At 34.1% G+C, this 17,503-nt stretch overlaps 1 protein-coding gene across 2 annotated transcripts; it reads left to right on the forward strand.

The window, feature by feature from the left end:
* The first annotated feature begins 1,694 nt into the window (after positions 1 to 1,694).
* On the forward strand, positions 1,695 to 16,588 carry mef2b (myocyte enhancer factor 2b). 2 transcript variants are annotated; one of them, XM_059569461.1, is made up of 9 exons: positions 1,695 to 1,812; positions 6,717 to 6,799; positions 8,137 to 8,340; positions 9,179 to 9,301; positions 9,382 to 9,562; positions 13,836 to 13,999; positions 15,071 to 15,167; positions 15,357 to 15,459; positions 15,631 to 16,588. In XM_059569461.1, the coding sequence occupies exons 2-9, from the start codon at positions 6,746 to 6,748 to the stop codon at positions 15,965 to 15,967; spliced, it is 1,263 nt and encodes a 420-aa protein (XP_059425444.1). In that variant the 5' UTR covers positions 1,695 to 1,812; positions 6,717 to 6,745; the 3' UTR covers positions 15,968 to 16,588. The 2 variants fall into 2 exon arrangements, with proteins under 2 accessions (XP_059425444.1, XP_059425445.1); XM_059569462.1 differs by having other exon boundaries at positions 13,836 to 13,981.
* Positions 16,589 to 17,503: the final 915 nt, after the last annotated feature.

Raw genomic sequence — 17,503 nt, forward strand, 5'->3', positions numbered from 1 at the left:
CTTCTGCAAATGTATGCAAGTGCATATTTAATTACAAAATTGCTCATATGCCTCATTTAAATGTAATATTTCTGAAAACTTAGTTAAGTCTTAATGTACTGTGATTAATCAACTGGGATGATCTCTGTTAATTGAAAGTCGAATTTTGACCCTTTTGCCTGTCTGTTCCTTCCAGACTGGAGGGATCTTCCTGCAGGAGGGATGCTGAGGGACTTTCGGGAGAATGACATGAGGTTGCTGTTTCTTGCATCAGTAAACTCTCAGAGGGGAAAACTAAAGCCATTGTGTTCATGAGTTAGAGATATTGGTAACCTCTTAATAGCACGTGAAGTAGATGTCTCTTGTGCATCTCATTGTCACTTTTTTTTAGGAAGTAGTCTGTGGGCTCATAAGAGCTGCTAGATAAATGACAGAAATGGAAACTTGCTAAAATGATCTCTGAATGAAGTACTGTGCCCTGTATGAAATTGTTAACATATTATTATTTTTTAGAGTGATTTGAATACATATCTTGAGGTGGTTACCGTTGTAAAAAATAATGATAGTGAATAGAAAAAATATATATATGTATTTAAAGTTTAGGGCATAGATATTTTAGTTCCAGCTGTTTTCATGAAAATCTATATCTGTATAGATTTTTAGCTTTATATATATATATATATATATATATATATATATATATATATATATATATATATATATATATATATATATATATATATATATATTACATTTTCTTGGAATGGTGTAATGAATTGTATACCTATTTTATTGTATGTTGAATGTTTATATATATATAGGCCTTTAAAAATAATTATTCATAATTGTCCCGTTAAAATGTGAAGCAAATTTGACAGTACAAAAATTACAGGTTCTGTATACTTTAGTGAACTATAAAAGTTACTGTATAAAGAAGTTTCATAAATTTTTATGCCATTTCTATGAATTGATTTTTGTTTATCTAATCTTTTTTAATGAAAAAATATTATTAAGTTTTGCTCAGAAAATGTAGCTTTGGACCTTAAAGGCTAAAACTCCTGCCAGCACATAACACAGTTATGTTCCATTGTAATTGAACAAAATACATTTTTTATTATTTTATTATTTTAATATATTAATTATGTTAATTCATTGATTTTTAACTAAGAATATAAAGGCTTTTTCAGTTCAGTTTAATATCGGTATGTCTCTATTGCGTTATTAATTTTAATATGTTAATTAAACCGGTTTAATAGCGTCATCACGTTTTACAGTGTTTAATGTGCTTAAAAACGACAGTGTTCTTAATCTTTCTCTTTTCGCTATTCACTTTAACAAGGCTACAAAATTTAAATATATCCATTGTACGCTAAATATTTAAGTGTATTTAAAGTATCTGAAGAGTTTTCTATTAAGTGAAAGACATAATAAAAGTAAAGGCGTCTTTTGCAGCCAATAAAACTCGACAGAGGCGGATGCAGAACTCTAAAGTGGGCGGCTGCTGATCATTCTGTGAACAGGCGCAGATGATTGGCGTCTCTTTCAGCCAATGAGAACGCTGAGGGGGCGTGGAATTTTCTGCCCGATGCCGCTGCTGTGGGAACAGCTGGAGATGATTGGCGTCGTCTGCAGCCAATGGGAACGCCGAGGGGGGCGTGGTTTTCTGTGAGCGCCGCTGCTACAGTATGAACAGCTGGAGATGCGCTGTTGTCAAAAGAAGCTCGACGATCATCAGGTGATGTGAACTCAACCAACTCCTCCATTCAGCCGATTCAACTTATTTTGCAGACTCTTTTTAACGACTCCAGCCTACGAGTTAATTGTCAAAACCAGGTAATATCGCGTTTTTAATAATATAAAACTGTTTTTTTATATAAATAGTTCAATTAAATGTCACATGATCAGTAGCCGTGACATAAGTAAATTAATATGAAAATCAAATAAGATATGACCACTTTAATTTGGGCTGCTAGTGATTATATTATATAGAGAGCTGTATACGTGTGTGTGTGTGTGTGTATGTATGTATGTATATTATATGGTATTAACTAATGATTTAAAATACAGTGGGACATGATTTTGATATACAAACATGCACACAAAAATATAAATATAAGTTGGTATTGCAATAGCTCTCATAGCTCTCTCTCTCTCTCTCTCTCTCTCTCTCTCTCTCTCTCTCTCTCTCTCTCTCTCTCTCTCTATATATATATATATATATATATATATGTATATATATAGTGTTATAATATAATTCATATTTTATCATTAATCCTAATGACATTATTAATAATAGTAATAAGATTATTTATTATTTAGTATTTTATCAATATAAATAATAAATTACAATTAATAATGTTTATATGTAATAATAATAATAATATACAAATATTATAAGAATTTGTACAAGTATAAAAACATTATTAAAAAAAAAACAAATTTTGCTAAATAATGTAATCGTTTGATAAATATGTATATACAATTAAAGATTTGAAGCATAGAAAATGAGGTCTGTTTTTGCGCTCACTAGTTTTAATCAAGCCACTATCAACATGTTACCTTGAGAACATGAGAAACGAATGCATAACGCTTTATTTATTTATAAGTGTTGTTGACGCTTTTTTCTCAACAGATTTACAGGTTTAGTGCAGATTTCTGTGTTACTTCAAAATGATTATACCAAAGATACCCAATTTTATTCATTGAGTTTGCAAATTCTTTTTTAATTTATTGTCCAAATCTGCAAATATTGCATTCTAAATGTAAATTTTTGTAATATACGCACTCCCTGACAATCAAACCCAGCTCTGCAGTTGTATGCTTCACCACACAGTTAACAAAGGTCAAAGGGTGAAATCCACCACAAAACACATTTTTGCAATCTAACAGACGTTCTTACACCAGAATGTAAATTTATACCCCAGGGACCTTGTTGCATTTTGCAAAATACAGAAACCATGCATCCAGTTCATATATTGACATTAACCTTCTTGGTGTGCATTTACTGCACCATAAACAACTGATAATGTTGTGCCATAGTCATTTCGAAAGCATATGGAGCCTTTCTTTTGCTCCTTGAGCTTCTTAGACCGTTTGCTCTTGTTATTTGGTATGCAAATACAAATCTTACTTGCTATTTTTGGCGCACGCAGGTTTCTCATCCCACCGATACATGCACATACTAACCATTAGCTTCAGCCGCCAACAGCTGAACTGTCTGTATTCTACAGGTGCCAGTTGCATATGGTTTTGAAACAGTTTGAAGGGCCATTAGTAAATTATTATTTGCTCTAGCGTTCTAGAGCTCATTTATTTTCAGTCCCCTGCCCAAACAGCTTCGACTAGTCTCGACAGAGGTGTTTGTTGTTGGAGCTCTGATGGTTTTGCCCCCGTGAGGGACCCAGCAATTAGTCCCCTCCGGCCCCAGAGCGAGTGCTGCTCTGCGGGAGCCCGTCAGCGTACCATTGCCACTATTTGTGTGTATTCTTTTCCACTGTCTGGCCCCTGGGAGAATCTCACAGGAAGCTGAATGTGCACCGAGGGCAGACAGGATCCAGAGGTGCAATAGTTGCATTATTACATACTACGTCTTTCATTTTTGAACACTGAATCGCTATTTAATTCCGTTCTAGCTATCTAATTGTAAAAATTAAAAATTTTTACATTTAAATGTGTGTATATATATATATATATATATGTTTTTAGAAAAGGACCACCTTTCAAACTAACCATCAGTGGGCCATAAGCAGATGAATTAAAATGTACGAATAAGATCATACGAATTCGCGAGCAATTCGCCACAATTTAAAATAGCTTCAGATTGCCATTGGAGAGTTTTTTTCTTTCTGTGGAAAAACTAGGCCTTAGTTCAACAGTTGCATTATTACAACATCTTTTACTTTTTTATTTTATATGCAGTCAAAAGTTCAGAAATTTCTGTAAGTATTAGCTAATTTAAACGAATTAAGCTGAGCAGCGTACGTCTTGAACATTTGATCACTATTTAATTGTGTGTAAACTATTTGAATTAGTAAAATAAAATAGTTTTCTTGTTTCTCGAAATAGTAATTTTTTGGCGTAAATGTACTGGATTTTCAGCAAAGGTTGCCTTTGTTAAAATACACACACACGCACACACCCAAGTGTGTATATATATAAAATATACTGTATATTTAAAAAATAGTGTGCATTTATAACATTTAGATTTGCATTAAGAATTCATAAGTGTTCATATGATTTGAGTAAATTAATGTAATTTTGTCTGACTTAATTAATAGGTTTAATAAATATATGATTTTTAGTAAGCATGTAAGCAGCTAAATGAAAATGTATACATTTGCAGGCAGTTTGGCAGAACTTAAAATAGCTTTAAAATTGCATAAGAGTTTTATTTGTGGATTTTTTTAGTGTGTGTGTGTATCTGTGGAAAAGCTAGACCTTTTCTTCGCTTGCTATTTCAAATCAATCGACCATCAGTGTGTTACGAATGAGATCATACAAATTTGCCACCAGTTCGCCAGAACAAAAAAGAGGTTATGAATATGAGTGTATTGGGCATGATGTTTCCGTCTGTGGTTGTGTCTACAATAGCATCCCCAATCAGTTTGTTGATTAGTCTCCTAAAACCTGACTTAAAGCTCGAAACAACAACAAAACATCGTAATGTTGCTTATAGTCGCATTGGTTTGCGAGGAAAGGCTTTCACAAATTTGAGGAACTTTAAACTTAGCCCAACATGTTGTTTGGTGATAGCGATCTTGTCACAAATGCTTCTCACTTCCTCGCATTACATTTATATCTCATGACCAACTGCCCGACAGTGATGCAGGCCACCTGTCAAAGCCTTTTAGGTGTGTGTGTGTCTGTGTATGGAGTATATCATACTGGTATTCTCTTTATATGGTTATAATGGCACAAAACAAGGATTCCTCCACTTGTCCGTCTGTGTGCCAGAGGGAGGGTGTGAGGGCAATGGGCACTCATGGATCGTGGGAACAGCATCACTCTCTCCGTAAACCTCTGGCTTTGAGATTTTAAAAATAGATGAGGTTACATAAGCCTAATATGAGAGAAAAAAAAGCATAGCTGAAGTCCTGGGGCTTTTACATTAGCGGTTAGCCACTATGCTAACAGCAGCCTACATGAAAAAAAATACTATTTTTTATTTTTTTATAATAAATACTTAGTGTTTTTGAACCATACTATAGTAAAGTGCTTGAATACATTTTTGTGGTAATTCTATAGCTGCTGTAGTAATATAAACAAATTACTTTACCCAATACTGTAGCTTTCTGCAACTGTAAGGGTATATTATACTACAATACACTACAGTTTACTGTAGTAAAAACCAAAGTATACTAAAGTATTTATTACAGTTTATCAGTTCACTATAGTTAATACTACAGTATGCTGTAGCATTCATTAACAAAGTGTTGTAAATACTATAATATATACAGTATAATACACTTTACTATAGCATGGTTCAAAAACACTATAGTATTTACTATAAATTACTATAGTATTTGTTTCATGTGGAAGGAGTAGGTCTGAAAGATGGGATTGATAACTAATACATTAGCAAAGCCAAATATACGACTGTATTTCACTGATTTATAGGCCTATGTGAAAACTGTAAGTCTAATGAAGCTATAAGCTTAGCGTACATACCAGAGGTATCGGTTTTTGCAGTTTTTGCAATGAATTGTGATTATTTTTAACATCAGATAAGCATCATTCTTGTTTAGGTACATAAAGATATTTTCTACTTAAGGTTTTTTGCTTTCTATGTCAGCTACTAGAATCTCAATGCTGTTTAATGCAGCGATCACTTAGCAGATTCTAGCTACAATGCCGTAACTTACCAAAATGTTAGCTACTACGAATTTAGCTTAAAAATAGTCATTCTCCTGTGACTTAACGATCAAAGGTGCATGAAAATAGCAAAGCAGATGTGCTAAGTGGAGAATTTTTATGTTATTTGAAGCCAAATCAAAATGAAGAGTTAGCTTTAGCTACTAGCATCTTACTAGGCTCCTTCTAGATCTGTGAAATACATCACTTACGTTCCCCATCTGGTTTAAACCTTTCAGTTTCCAATGACTGTTGTCCCTCATCCATTAAACTTTACATTTCACCCCAACCCCTAAAATTAACTGTTGGTGTCCGTTTCGCTCATGAGAGAACAGGGGGTGGACAGGAACTTTCCCTTCATCGAAACGCACTATTATTTTAAGTGCGGTTGTAACTCTAATACAAACTTCATTATACCTTTAAATGGAGATGACATATTTTTAACCCATGCCCTGTGAAAATGCTCATGTTTGTGCTGGGATAACCCAGACTACGGGGGTGTTATCATGGGCACACGGGTTAACTTTACTCCCAACTGACCCTCTGGAGGGTATAAGTGAACAAACGTCTGTAATTCGTGGTTTGGGAAGTTGGGTTGGTAGTTGGTATTGGCTGAACACATCACACATGAGCAGTTCCCACTATATTTACAAAAGCAATACATGTACTGATGTTACTGCAGCAATATGACAGGCAATGAATTGTGCACATATATTTCATTATATGTATATAGCATTATAATATGTAGCCTATATTTTATTATATTATTTTATATGTTAAATGTTATTTGTTTTATTTCTTTATTATGCTGTAAACGGTGCAAACAAATAGAAATGACACACATTCTACTACTAAATAACATTTTTCCTTCTGTCCTGCTGATTTAGGAAAAAACCCGCTCCGAACACAAAGCATCATGGGGCGGAAGAAAATACAGATCTCTCGGATTCTTGACCAGCGAAACCGACAGGTTTGTACTTGTTTTATTTCATGCTGTTAAAATACATGAAACAACATCCGAACATATTTTATTTCTATCATATAGCCTAGACTTTTTTTGTTTGAAACTGAATATTTTGTAGGAAATAATGTAAGGCGAGTTTGATTTTAACAATTAGGATTTGATTGGTGGATGTTATCCTGTATTATTATCAGGGACACCTTTTTTGTATTATTTCACCCGCACAGAACAATATTTAAAACAATATTTAATTTTGATCAAGATTTTTTGATAACACTTTAGTATATGGACCAATTCTCACTACTAACTAGTTCCTTATTAGCATGCCTATTATTAACATATTGTCTGTTTATTAGTACTTATAAAGCACATATTCTGTGCATTCTGTTCCCAATACCTAAACTTAAAAACTACCTTACTAAAGAAAAATTCCCCAAAAAGCTGTGGTTTACAGTGAATTTATAACAGCTAATAGGCATCGTTAGGCATGAAGCAACGCCCATTAGCTGTTATAAATTCACTGTAAACCACGGCCTTTTGGGGGTTATTGCTTTTATAAAATGGTTATTCCATATATGTAGTAAGGTTTCAGAAAAGAAAACAGAGCAAATAAAGTGTAATGATATAAATAAAAACCGAATTCTTCAACCAAACAATGTAGTTCTTCAGAAACAGTTGTGGTTCCAAAAAAAAAAAGGTTGCCAAGCAACACAGAAGTAAACAAAGGTGTATGTTTGTAGTGTAATTTACAAAAGTTTCGACCACGGCTTGACCAATTAGAATCAAGGACCAAAACTATATGTTTTATAACAACTATTAATAAGCAGCAAATTAGGAGTTTATTGAAGCAAAAGTCATAGTTAATGGTTTATTAATAATGAGAATTGGACCTTAAAATAAAGTGTGACTGATTTTTTAAATATAAAACATTATAAAAACAACTTTTTTTAATAAAACCAAGGGCGTTTCCATTGAATATGATTTCATGTTGTATATTAAACTATATATCTTTATTGTTCATATATCTGACAAAAAAAATGGTGCTTGCTTACTTTTCATACCATCAGGGATTCAATTATGTAATGTTTTTTTACACTTTCGCCATTCTCACACAAAGGTCCATGTTAGACGGTAGACTTTTGCTCTACATAAGAATGTGGTATTTTAATCCAGGGCAAAAGACCTTGAGGTGTGAAACATGGGCTTTGCTATGGGGCGAAGACAACGTATGTCCAAAAAAAGACTCCAAAACGATACACAGCGTGAGAAGTCAAACCATTATTGCTTTGTGGCATCTATCAGACGTTTCTGTAACAATAGTCCTGTGGTTTGTTCTCTTCTTCAAGGTGACATTTACCAAGCGCAAATTTGGTCTGATGAAAAAGGCCTACGAGCTGAGCGTGTTGTGCGACTGCGAGATCGCTCTTATCATCTTCAACAGCACTAACCGTCTTTTCCAGTACGCCAGCACCGATATGGACAAAGTGCTGTTAAAGTACACCGAATACAGCGAACCTCACGAGAGCCGCACAAACACTGACATACTGGAGGTACATGCCAAATCTCGCCCTTCTGAAGTGTGTTCATTATTAGTATGTTACCAAATCAGATGAGCTACTGCTACGGTTTTACTTTGCTTAATATAATTGTAACATAACCAAACAAAGTCCCACAATTAGTTTGTAATTGCAAATGAAGCTGGAGATCTTTTGCTCTGAACATCATATAGATATGCATGTGTATTTAGTACTGGCAAAAAACTTTATCTTGCATTTTGTTTTCATGTAATAATTATATTATTTATAACTTATTTTTAATTTTTACTGAAATAGTTTTATTTAGCATATGATGCTTTTGATTGATAAAAAGTGACAGTAAAGACATTTAAAAGGTCACAAAGTTTTGTGTTTCAAAGGAAATGCTGTTCTTTGTAACTTTCTATTCATCAAAGAGTTCTGAAAGAAATTGCACATTTTGCACAAAAATATTAAGCAGCATAACTGTTTTCAACATTGATAATAATAATAACAAGAGCATCAAATCAGCATATTATAATTATTTCTGAAGGATCATGTGACACGGAAGACTGCAAAATTCAGCTTTGATCGAAATATAGACAGAAATAAATTACGTTTTAAAATATACTAAAATAGAAAACACATTCAAAATTGTAAATATTTCACAATACTCCTTTTTTTTACTGTATTTTGATCAAATAAATGCAACCCTTGGTGAGCAAAAGAGACTTCTTTCTCTTTATGTTTGTGTATATATATATGTGTGTGTGTGTGTTCGAATTAAGTCTATGTCTGATCAAATTTTTCATCCTTCACCCCAAATTCTCTCTTTTCTCCTCTCTTCCGTCCTCTTTCTCTTTGAGTGCTCCAGACATTGAGAAGGAAAGGAATGGGGCTGGATAATTCAGAGCTCGATCAGGAAGACAGTGTGACAATGGGAACGGAGAAATACCACGACGGCATGGACCTCTCCATCGCCCGCCAACGCTATTATGTTAGTAGGATGGAAATTACCCAAATGCCTGTGTTTATCTGACAGGAATGCCTAAAGCAATGTTATAAATCCACTCACAGGCTCCTTCGCTCTTGCCTTCGGAAGTGATGGGTGCAAGTACCGAAAACGGCTACAGCAACTCCTCCAATCCAAACCTTGGTTCACATCGGACTCCGTCCTACAAACCTTTGTGTACCAGACCGGGCTCAACCGGTTCTGTCAGCTCCAACTCCCATCCGGCTCTCATGGGACCACATGCAGGTAAGGTCCATGTCGTTTTAAATGGCCAAGTCATTTTCAAATATTTGTTAATATGACTAGGCTTATACTTCACTATTAAAATAAAGGCTATATTTAAAGGTACACTATGTAAAGTTTACGTGGTAAACATAGTATGTAACATAGTAATACCCTCTAGCTGTTGAAGCATTAAAACGGCAAGTTATTTGAAAAGGAACATTGTTGTGATAATTACTGTAAGTGAGATGTTATTCATATTATTGTTATTACATACGTGTTATTGTTATTATTAAACATTGTGTTTTGTACTTAGTAAATACATAGCAGATGTGATGCAAACTATGTGGATGATTCATGATTTATTATGGGTACTGTCGCTTTTGCTTTTTGCTTGCAAACTCTTTTTAGTTCACGGTTTAGTTGTGGTTTCAAGCTAATTCCACTGCGAATAGCAATATGGAAGGCAGACGGGGCCAGAAGTCTTTAAACGGAAAGGTTCGTTGTGTTAATGCGACAATTTTGGACGCATTGTTTGTATGTGTATTTTGTATGACACTCACATTCTGGCCATGTTAAGGTGTCAGTTTTTGCTGTGTTTCTATAGTATGTGTAAAGACGCACAGTTTTTACTAAATTTGAACTTGTGTCTCAACGCGCACACATTCTGGTCGTGTTCGAACGCGTAATACTTTTTAAAGCCGAATTACCTTAAGTTTACTCACATAGTTATCCTTTTTTTAGTTTATTGCGCCATTGCTTTAGTGATATCTACTGTACTAGAGTCAGTTAATGTAACAATATGAATTAAGACTTTTCTACCTGAGAAAGAATGTTGAACTAAACAACTAAAACAAATCATAAGACTGACGTCACTCAATATAGCGATACATTATATCTCAAGATCAAATATAATTTGTGATTTTTGCATATGTGCCTTCCAGTGTACGATTATGACAACCTCCATGAATAAACATTATGTCTGATGTTTATAAAACATACAGTGCCTTGCCAAAGTATTCATACCCCTTCTCTTTTTTTTAAGTTTTGTTATGTTGCAGCCTTATGTTAAACTGCTTTAAGTTACTTTTTTCCCACATCAATCTACACTCCATACACCATAATGGTAAAACCAAAAAAAAAAAAGATTTTATTGCATAAGTATTTACACCCTTATCTGGGACAGTTGAAATTTAGCTCATTGGCATTCATATTGCTTGTAGATGTTACTAAACTTAGAGTGAAGTTAACCTGTGGCAAATTTAATTGAATGGGTATGATTTAGAAAGGCACACATGCCTTAATAATAGGTCTAACAGCTAATAATGCATATCAGAGCAAAAACCCGCCTGTAGAGCTCAGAAACAGGTTTGCGTCAAGCCACACATCTGAAGAAGAGTTCAGAAAAGCTTTATGTTTCATTGAAGGTTCACAGAAACATGTAGTATCTGTTACCCTTAATGAAAGAAGTTTAAAACAACAAGGACTCTTCCTAGAGCTGGCCCTCTGGCCAAACTGAGCAATTGATGGAGAAGGGCTTTGGTTAGAGTGTTGATCAACCTGATGGTCACTCTAGTTGAGCTTCATATGTGGAGACAGGAGAAACCTACAGAAGGAGAAACATCACTGCGTCACTCCACAGATCTGGGCTTTGTGGCGGTGTGGCCAAACTCAATCCTCTCCTCAGTGAAGACGCATGCAAACACAAATTACCCCCAGACTGTGAAAAACAAGATTCTCCGGTCTGATGAACCTCAATTCTAAGCATCTTGTTTGAAGGAAACCAGCTCTGCTCATCACCTGCAGAGTACCATCCCAAAAGTAAAGTGTGCTGTTAGCAGCCTCATGCTGTGGGGCTGTACTTCAGCGGGACTTGTCAGAGTAGAAGAAACATTCAATCAAAGAGATAGCCTTAATGAAAACCTAGTCCAGAGCATTCAGAAGCTCAGACTGGGCAGAGGGTTAACCTTCCAACAGGTCAATGACCCTAAGAACTCACCAAGAGTGGCTTATAGACAGCTCTCTGAATGTCCTTGAGTGGCCCAGCCAGAGCCTGAGCCTGAACCCAATCAAATATTTCTGGAGAAACCTGAAAATGTGCATCTGCCCCCATCCAAGCTGACAGAGGTGAAAAGGTGAAGAGGTGAAGAGAAGAACGGCAGATAATTGACAAATGCCGATGAGCAAAGCTTGTTGTTACGTTCCCCTCAGTGTCTAGGGGTCAGAAGGGGAAGTAAGACATCAAACAAAAAAGAGGAGGAGGAGGCTGTAAATGTGCTTCAGCTAAGTACGAGGTTAAGGGTATGAATACTTACGCAATGTAGTTATTTCATTTTATTTTTATACATTTACGAAGTTGTAACAATTCTGTTTTTGCTTTGTCAATATGTTGTATGAAGTGTAGACTGCTGTGGGATAAAAAAAAAAGTTATTTAAAGCAGTTTAACAAAAGGCAGCAAAATAACAAAACCTGAAAAAAATAAATACTTTTAAAAGGTACTGTATAAACTAACATACCATCATGCCACATATGCAATATAGTCTCAAATATAGCAATTTCCTTGGTTGTTAACACGGACGAAAAGTGCAGTCACATTTTCCAGGTTCCATTAAAATACTTTTGGCCCCATCCACCTTCCATACAGCAATCCCCTGATCTTTTTGTCTTTATTTACTGATATGATGAAAACACGCACAGACTAATTATGAAAATACAACAGAAAGTTTCCTGCGAAATCTACCCTGATAACTTTACATATTAATAATTATTACAGGCCTACTAAAGTGGTTTAGGGTAAAAAACTAACAAACAAAACAACATGTAATTTATGATGTACTTGCATTTTGTTAATTGTAAAAAAAAAAAAAAAAGTAACACAGTGTGGCTTTTACTACATAAACTACTGTATATGTACCACTTAAACCATATTTCTGTTGCGCTAAGTGTTTGGTGGAGGCCAACCACTAAAACTGTTTACCGTATCGTACTTATTATAGCCATTATCAAATGGGGTTACACAGAAAGGCAGTGGGGAACGGTCCCTGAGTGGAGTATTTTAGTACTTGCGCACAGGAAGTTCTCATATGTGAAACAGCCCACCCTAACCACGCACACATACAGACACTCGTACGAAACAGTAGCTGAAGACAGAGCTGTGGTTTCTGAGCAGAATGTCACACCTGCTGGACTTTTTGATGCTGTGCCTCTTCATCTCCATATTACTATTAGCAGTGCTGCATGGGAATGTTCTGCTCAAAGTGACCTGTGGTCAGAATCCATGCTATACAAGCAAGCTGAAGTCTGCAATATTATTTTAATTTATAATATTCATAATATTTAATTTATAATATGTCATAAAATGTATACATTTTTAATTTATAATATTACTTTAATGTATAATATTCAATATTTAGTTCAGAATATTTGTAATATTATAAAGTTTAATTTATAATATTTAAAAAATATCGCTTTATATATAATAAAATGTTTTTTTTACCATGCTTTTATTTATTTTGTGTACTTTTCAAATGCTATTTATTTATTTAACATACATTTAAACATTTATATATTCAGACAAAGATTAAATTTTAAAAGAAAAATATAATTTTAAAAACTGATATAATCTAGAAGAGTGACAATAATTCATTTTTATATTTTTTGAGTGAAAATTACTGTGTCAGATGTAATAATATTTAAAAAACTTTTAAAAGTGTATTTAAGAAATTGACTTTAAAAAGTTGCGATGAAATATGAGATGCTATTTATTTTTAAGCTATTTATAAATTATTGATTATTCATATAAATATATATTTACTTATTTATATATATTATTTATTGCCAAAAATAATATTGCATTGTTATATTTATTTTTACTTTAGATAAAGTGTGAAATAAACAAAAAACTATTTTTTGTTAAATTAATATTATTAATAATAACTGTCTATCAGTTGCAACAGTACTGGCAACGAAATCAAGGAAAATGTCAGTTGAGAACCTTTTTTTTTTTTTTTTAATTCCCAACCAACCTGTAATTGTGTTAAATTATGCAGGATGTTTGAAAATATGATTTAATTGTGTGTATGAAGGACACATGAAATGCATTCTTTGAAAGTAGCCTTATCAAGACATTCAGAGCCATCATGACAAGTGTTTCCAGGTGTCAAGCTAGATAGTGAATAAAAGCCATCTGAGAAGGAAAACTTCTCCTTTCAGTGAACGATAGAGAGAGTAGGAGAGAGAAACTGAAAAAATCATTTCAACCACATCTTGTTTTTCACTTCCTATATGACTATGAAGGTCTGGGCTACTCCATGTTCTCTCATGGCAACCTGAGCAGGGCCTTGGAGATGAAGACTCCGCCCCCTCTGAATATGGCCAATGATGGACGGCGCATCGACGCTCACGGTGGACTGTGTGGAACCCGCAGTAATTTGGCCAATGCTGTGAGAAAGTCTACAAAAGTACTACTCGTGCACTGAAATGACTGTTTTGTCACTAATACAGAACTTAACGTCACTGTACTTAACTTTAGCACAGAGGAAGAGGCAGCTTTACCTTTATATTTCCTGGTGACACTAATATCAGTCTTTTATAAATAAATCATTGACAGTCGGTGAATGTGTAAGAGAGCAGTTACTCATGTACATTTAAATTAAATTATTGATGAAAAGTTTTATGACATTTCTAAATATAGACATTTCATAATAGAGAACTATGTATTATTCATCTATAATATTAAGACTTAAGATTATTTTACACATTTTAATATACATTAAAGTATATACATTTATAATATTAATATTTGTCATATCAATTTCAGATTATTATTTAATGAAGTACGTACTATGTTAATGCAAAGTTAAATGTTAATTTCAATTTAAAAAATGATTATGAAAAGAATTATAGGAGTAAAAGTTTTAAATGAGTGCTGTCAAACGATTAATCGCGATTAATCGCATCCAAAATAATAGTTTTTGTTTACATAATATATGTGTGTGTACTGTGTAAATGTATTATGTATATATAAATACACACACATGCGGTATAAATATCAAAATATTTTGAAAATATGTACATGTATATATTTATATTCATATTATTTATATTATATATAAATATATTTTATATAAAAAAATCTTAAAAATATACATGCATGGGTGTGTATTTATATATACATAATAAATATACACAGTACACACACATATATTATGTAAACAAAAACTTATTTTGGAAGCGATTAATCGCGATTAATCGTTTGACAGCACTAATTTAAATATAGACATTTAATAATTAAGACATTTAATTTATTACAGCAATGTTTGTCATATCGGTTTTATATATTACAGTATTATTAGTTCATAAAAATATAATGTCTATTTATAGCATTGAGATTTTTTTTTACATGTACAGTAACTAATGATATGATATATAATGTATCAATATATTATAACTATTTTATTATGATATTGATATTTAATATACTGATAATTTGGTCATTATTTACATTTTCTTTTCCTTTGGTCCCCATCTAGAGAGTACTCTATCAGAGTATGCATGCTGGGGGCCACATGATGGCGATGGGGAAGACAGGCTTACTCGGGCACAGTCTGGGCAACTATGGGGCTTCAGGTGGGGGCCCAATCCTTATTCACAGCACTTACTGCAAAATTATATTACAGGGACAAAAATACTGTCATGCAACATGTTACACTTTTACAAATAATTCTAATTAACAACAAAACATCATTGTGCACAATGAACATTTATTCATATATTCTCTGCTTAAAAGGAAGCACTAACAGTCAGTTTCTGGTTTAGAATACAGCAACCCCAGTTACACCGTGGGTTATCAGCGCAATTCTATGAATACCTGGCAACCTTTGTCTCATCAGGACACCCACCAGTCCATGATCAGCCCTGGGTGAGAAATGCCTTACCATACATATGAATCATAGACTATTTATTATATTATATTTAATTTATTTATTTTTAATCTTTACATTTTTTTTTATGTATTTTATTTTAGCATTTCATGTATAATTATCGAATTATTTCTGACACTCAAATATCATGCTCATGTCATTGTCCACAGGATGGCATCAGGAGGAAACTGTTCATACCCATCCCAGTGCTCCTCCCCTTCCTCACCGCCACACCCCTCCCTCAACCTGAGCATCAAATCAGAGCGCACCTCTCCTGAGCACATGCTCTCGGCCACGCCCCCCAGCCGTCACATGCTGCAGCACTCACCAATGGAAGAGCCCAAGGCCACCAGCTGCCCTCCGTCAGAGGAATACTCTGCTGTGGAGAGGGACGAGATGCAGAAGAGCGGTTACTCCGGCCAGCATGGTCCAAACAGAGAACCTGGAGAGGGGAAGAGCCACCAGCCTCTGAAGCAACCTGACGCCAATAATGGATGGATAAGATAATCTCCACAACCTTTTCTTTTCATTTCTTAAAGGAACAGTACACCCAGTAATTCAAATTTACTGAACATTTACTCACCCTCAGACAATGCAATATGTAGGCTAGATGAGTTGTTTTCTTCATCAGAACAGATTTGGAGAAATTCATGATGGTGAATGGGTGCCGTCAGAATGAGAGTTCAAACAGCTGATAAAAACATCTCAGTAATGCACACGGCTTTTAGATTGGTTATCAACTAACATCTTGTAAAGTGAAAAGCTGCTTGTTTGTTTACTAAATACATAACTTAAAAACAGTGCTTCTGGCCAAAATGTAAGTCTGTAATCCATACCAATTCTTCCTCCAGTGAAAAAGTCCATCTCCTGCTTTCCTTTTACATGAGAATCCACTGATTTCTTTACAACTGATTTGGACTGTTTTCACTTGTAAACGAAGCTTTATCTGTGCATATTTGTCTCCTGATTCAGACGAGGCAACAGTGGAGAAAGCAATATTATGGTTAGAGAGACTGGTATTTTAGCCAGAAGCAACAGTTTGAAATTAAAAACTTCTTGTTGGATTTGTTTAGAAACATGCAGCTTTTCACTCCGCAAGTCATTAATTTATGGACTGTATTCGTGTGAATTACTTGTGGATTATTGTGATGTTTTTATCAGCTGTTTGGAGTCTCATTCTGACGGCACCCATTCACTGCTGATGATCCATTGGTGAGCAAGTGATTTACTGCTAAATTTCTACAACATGCATCATATTCCTCATTAATATGAAATTCTTCACGTTTAAATACACACAAACATAAATCTTGTTTTTGTTAATCAATTATAATTATTTTTAATTTTTATTAATACCATCACTTCACCAGAGCAGCATTTCACATCAGTGCTGACCCTGTTTAGAAATGTGATTCCTCTTTTTCCTCACATAGTGTAAATTACTGGCATTACTTATACATTATGTAATATTTTAATTTCTTTGCTTATGTTTTTCACTTGTGCTTGCATTATCAGTTTGTGTGAATGATGCATATACCATCATGTATCTTCCTGAAGTATTGTCAGTTGAAGTTTGCTATAATGGCCACAAGAGGGCACATAAACGCATCCGAATGCTTCTTGTTGACATGACATTGTAACCTAACCTTTATTTTATAATGAATAAATAAATGCATTTGTTCATCTTGAGTAGTGTGTCATTTGTTAAGGCATATTGGTGTATAAGGTCATCATTTGCCAACACTTTGCATTTCTTAAATCAGTGGCACTTGGGGCCCACTAGATGGCCTCAGTAAGCTTTCTTATTTACCTAAATATACTGACTTAAAACGTAATGATTAAAAAATATTATAAGAGGTAGTTATAATAGAATAACTTTCAAATGGTAAAAAAAGACTGGAGCACTACATTAACCAATTAGCATTTTACTTTATTAGTTGTATGTAATGAGGTGATGATGATTGGGGGAGTATAAAAAGAAATGACGACCACTTCAGTTAAGTTTTCACTAAAACGTGTTAGTATGTTTCCCGCCAAAATGTAAAA

Source organism: Carassius carassius, chromosome 16, assembly GCF_963082965.1.
Source record: "Carassius carassius chromosome 16, fCarCar2.1, whole genome shotgun sequence".
NCBI lineage: Eukaryota > Metazoa > Chordata > Actinopteri > Cypriniformes > Cyprinidae > Carassius > Carassius carassius.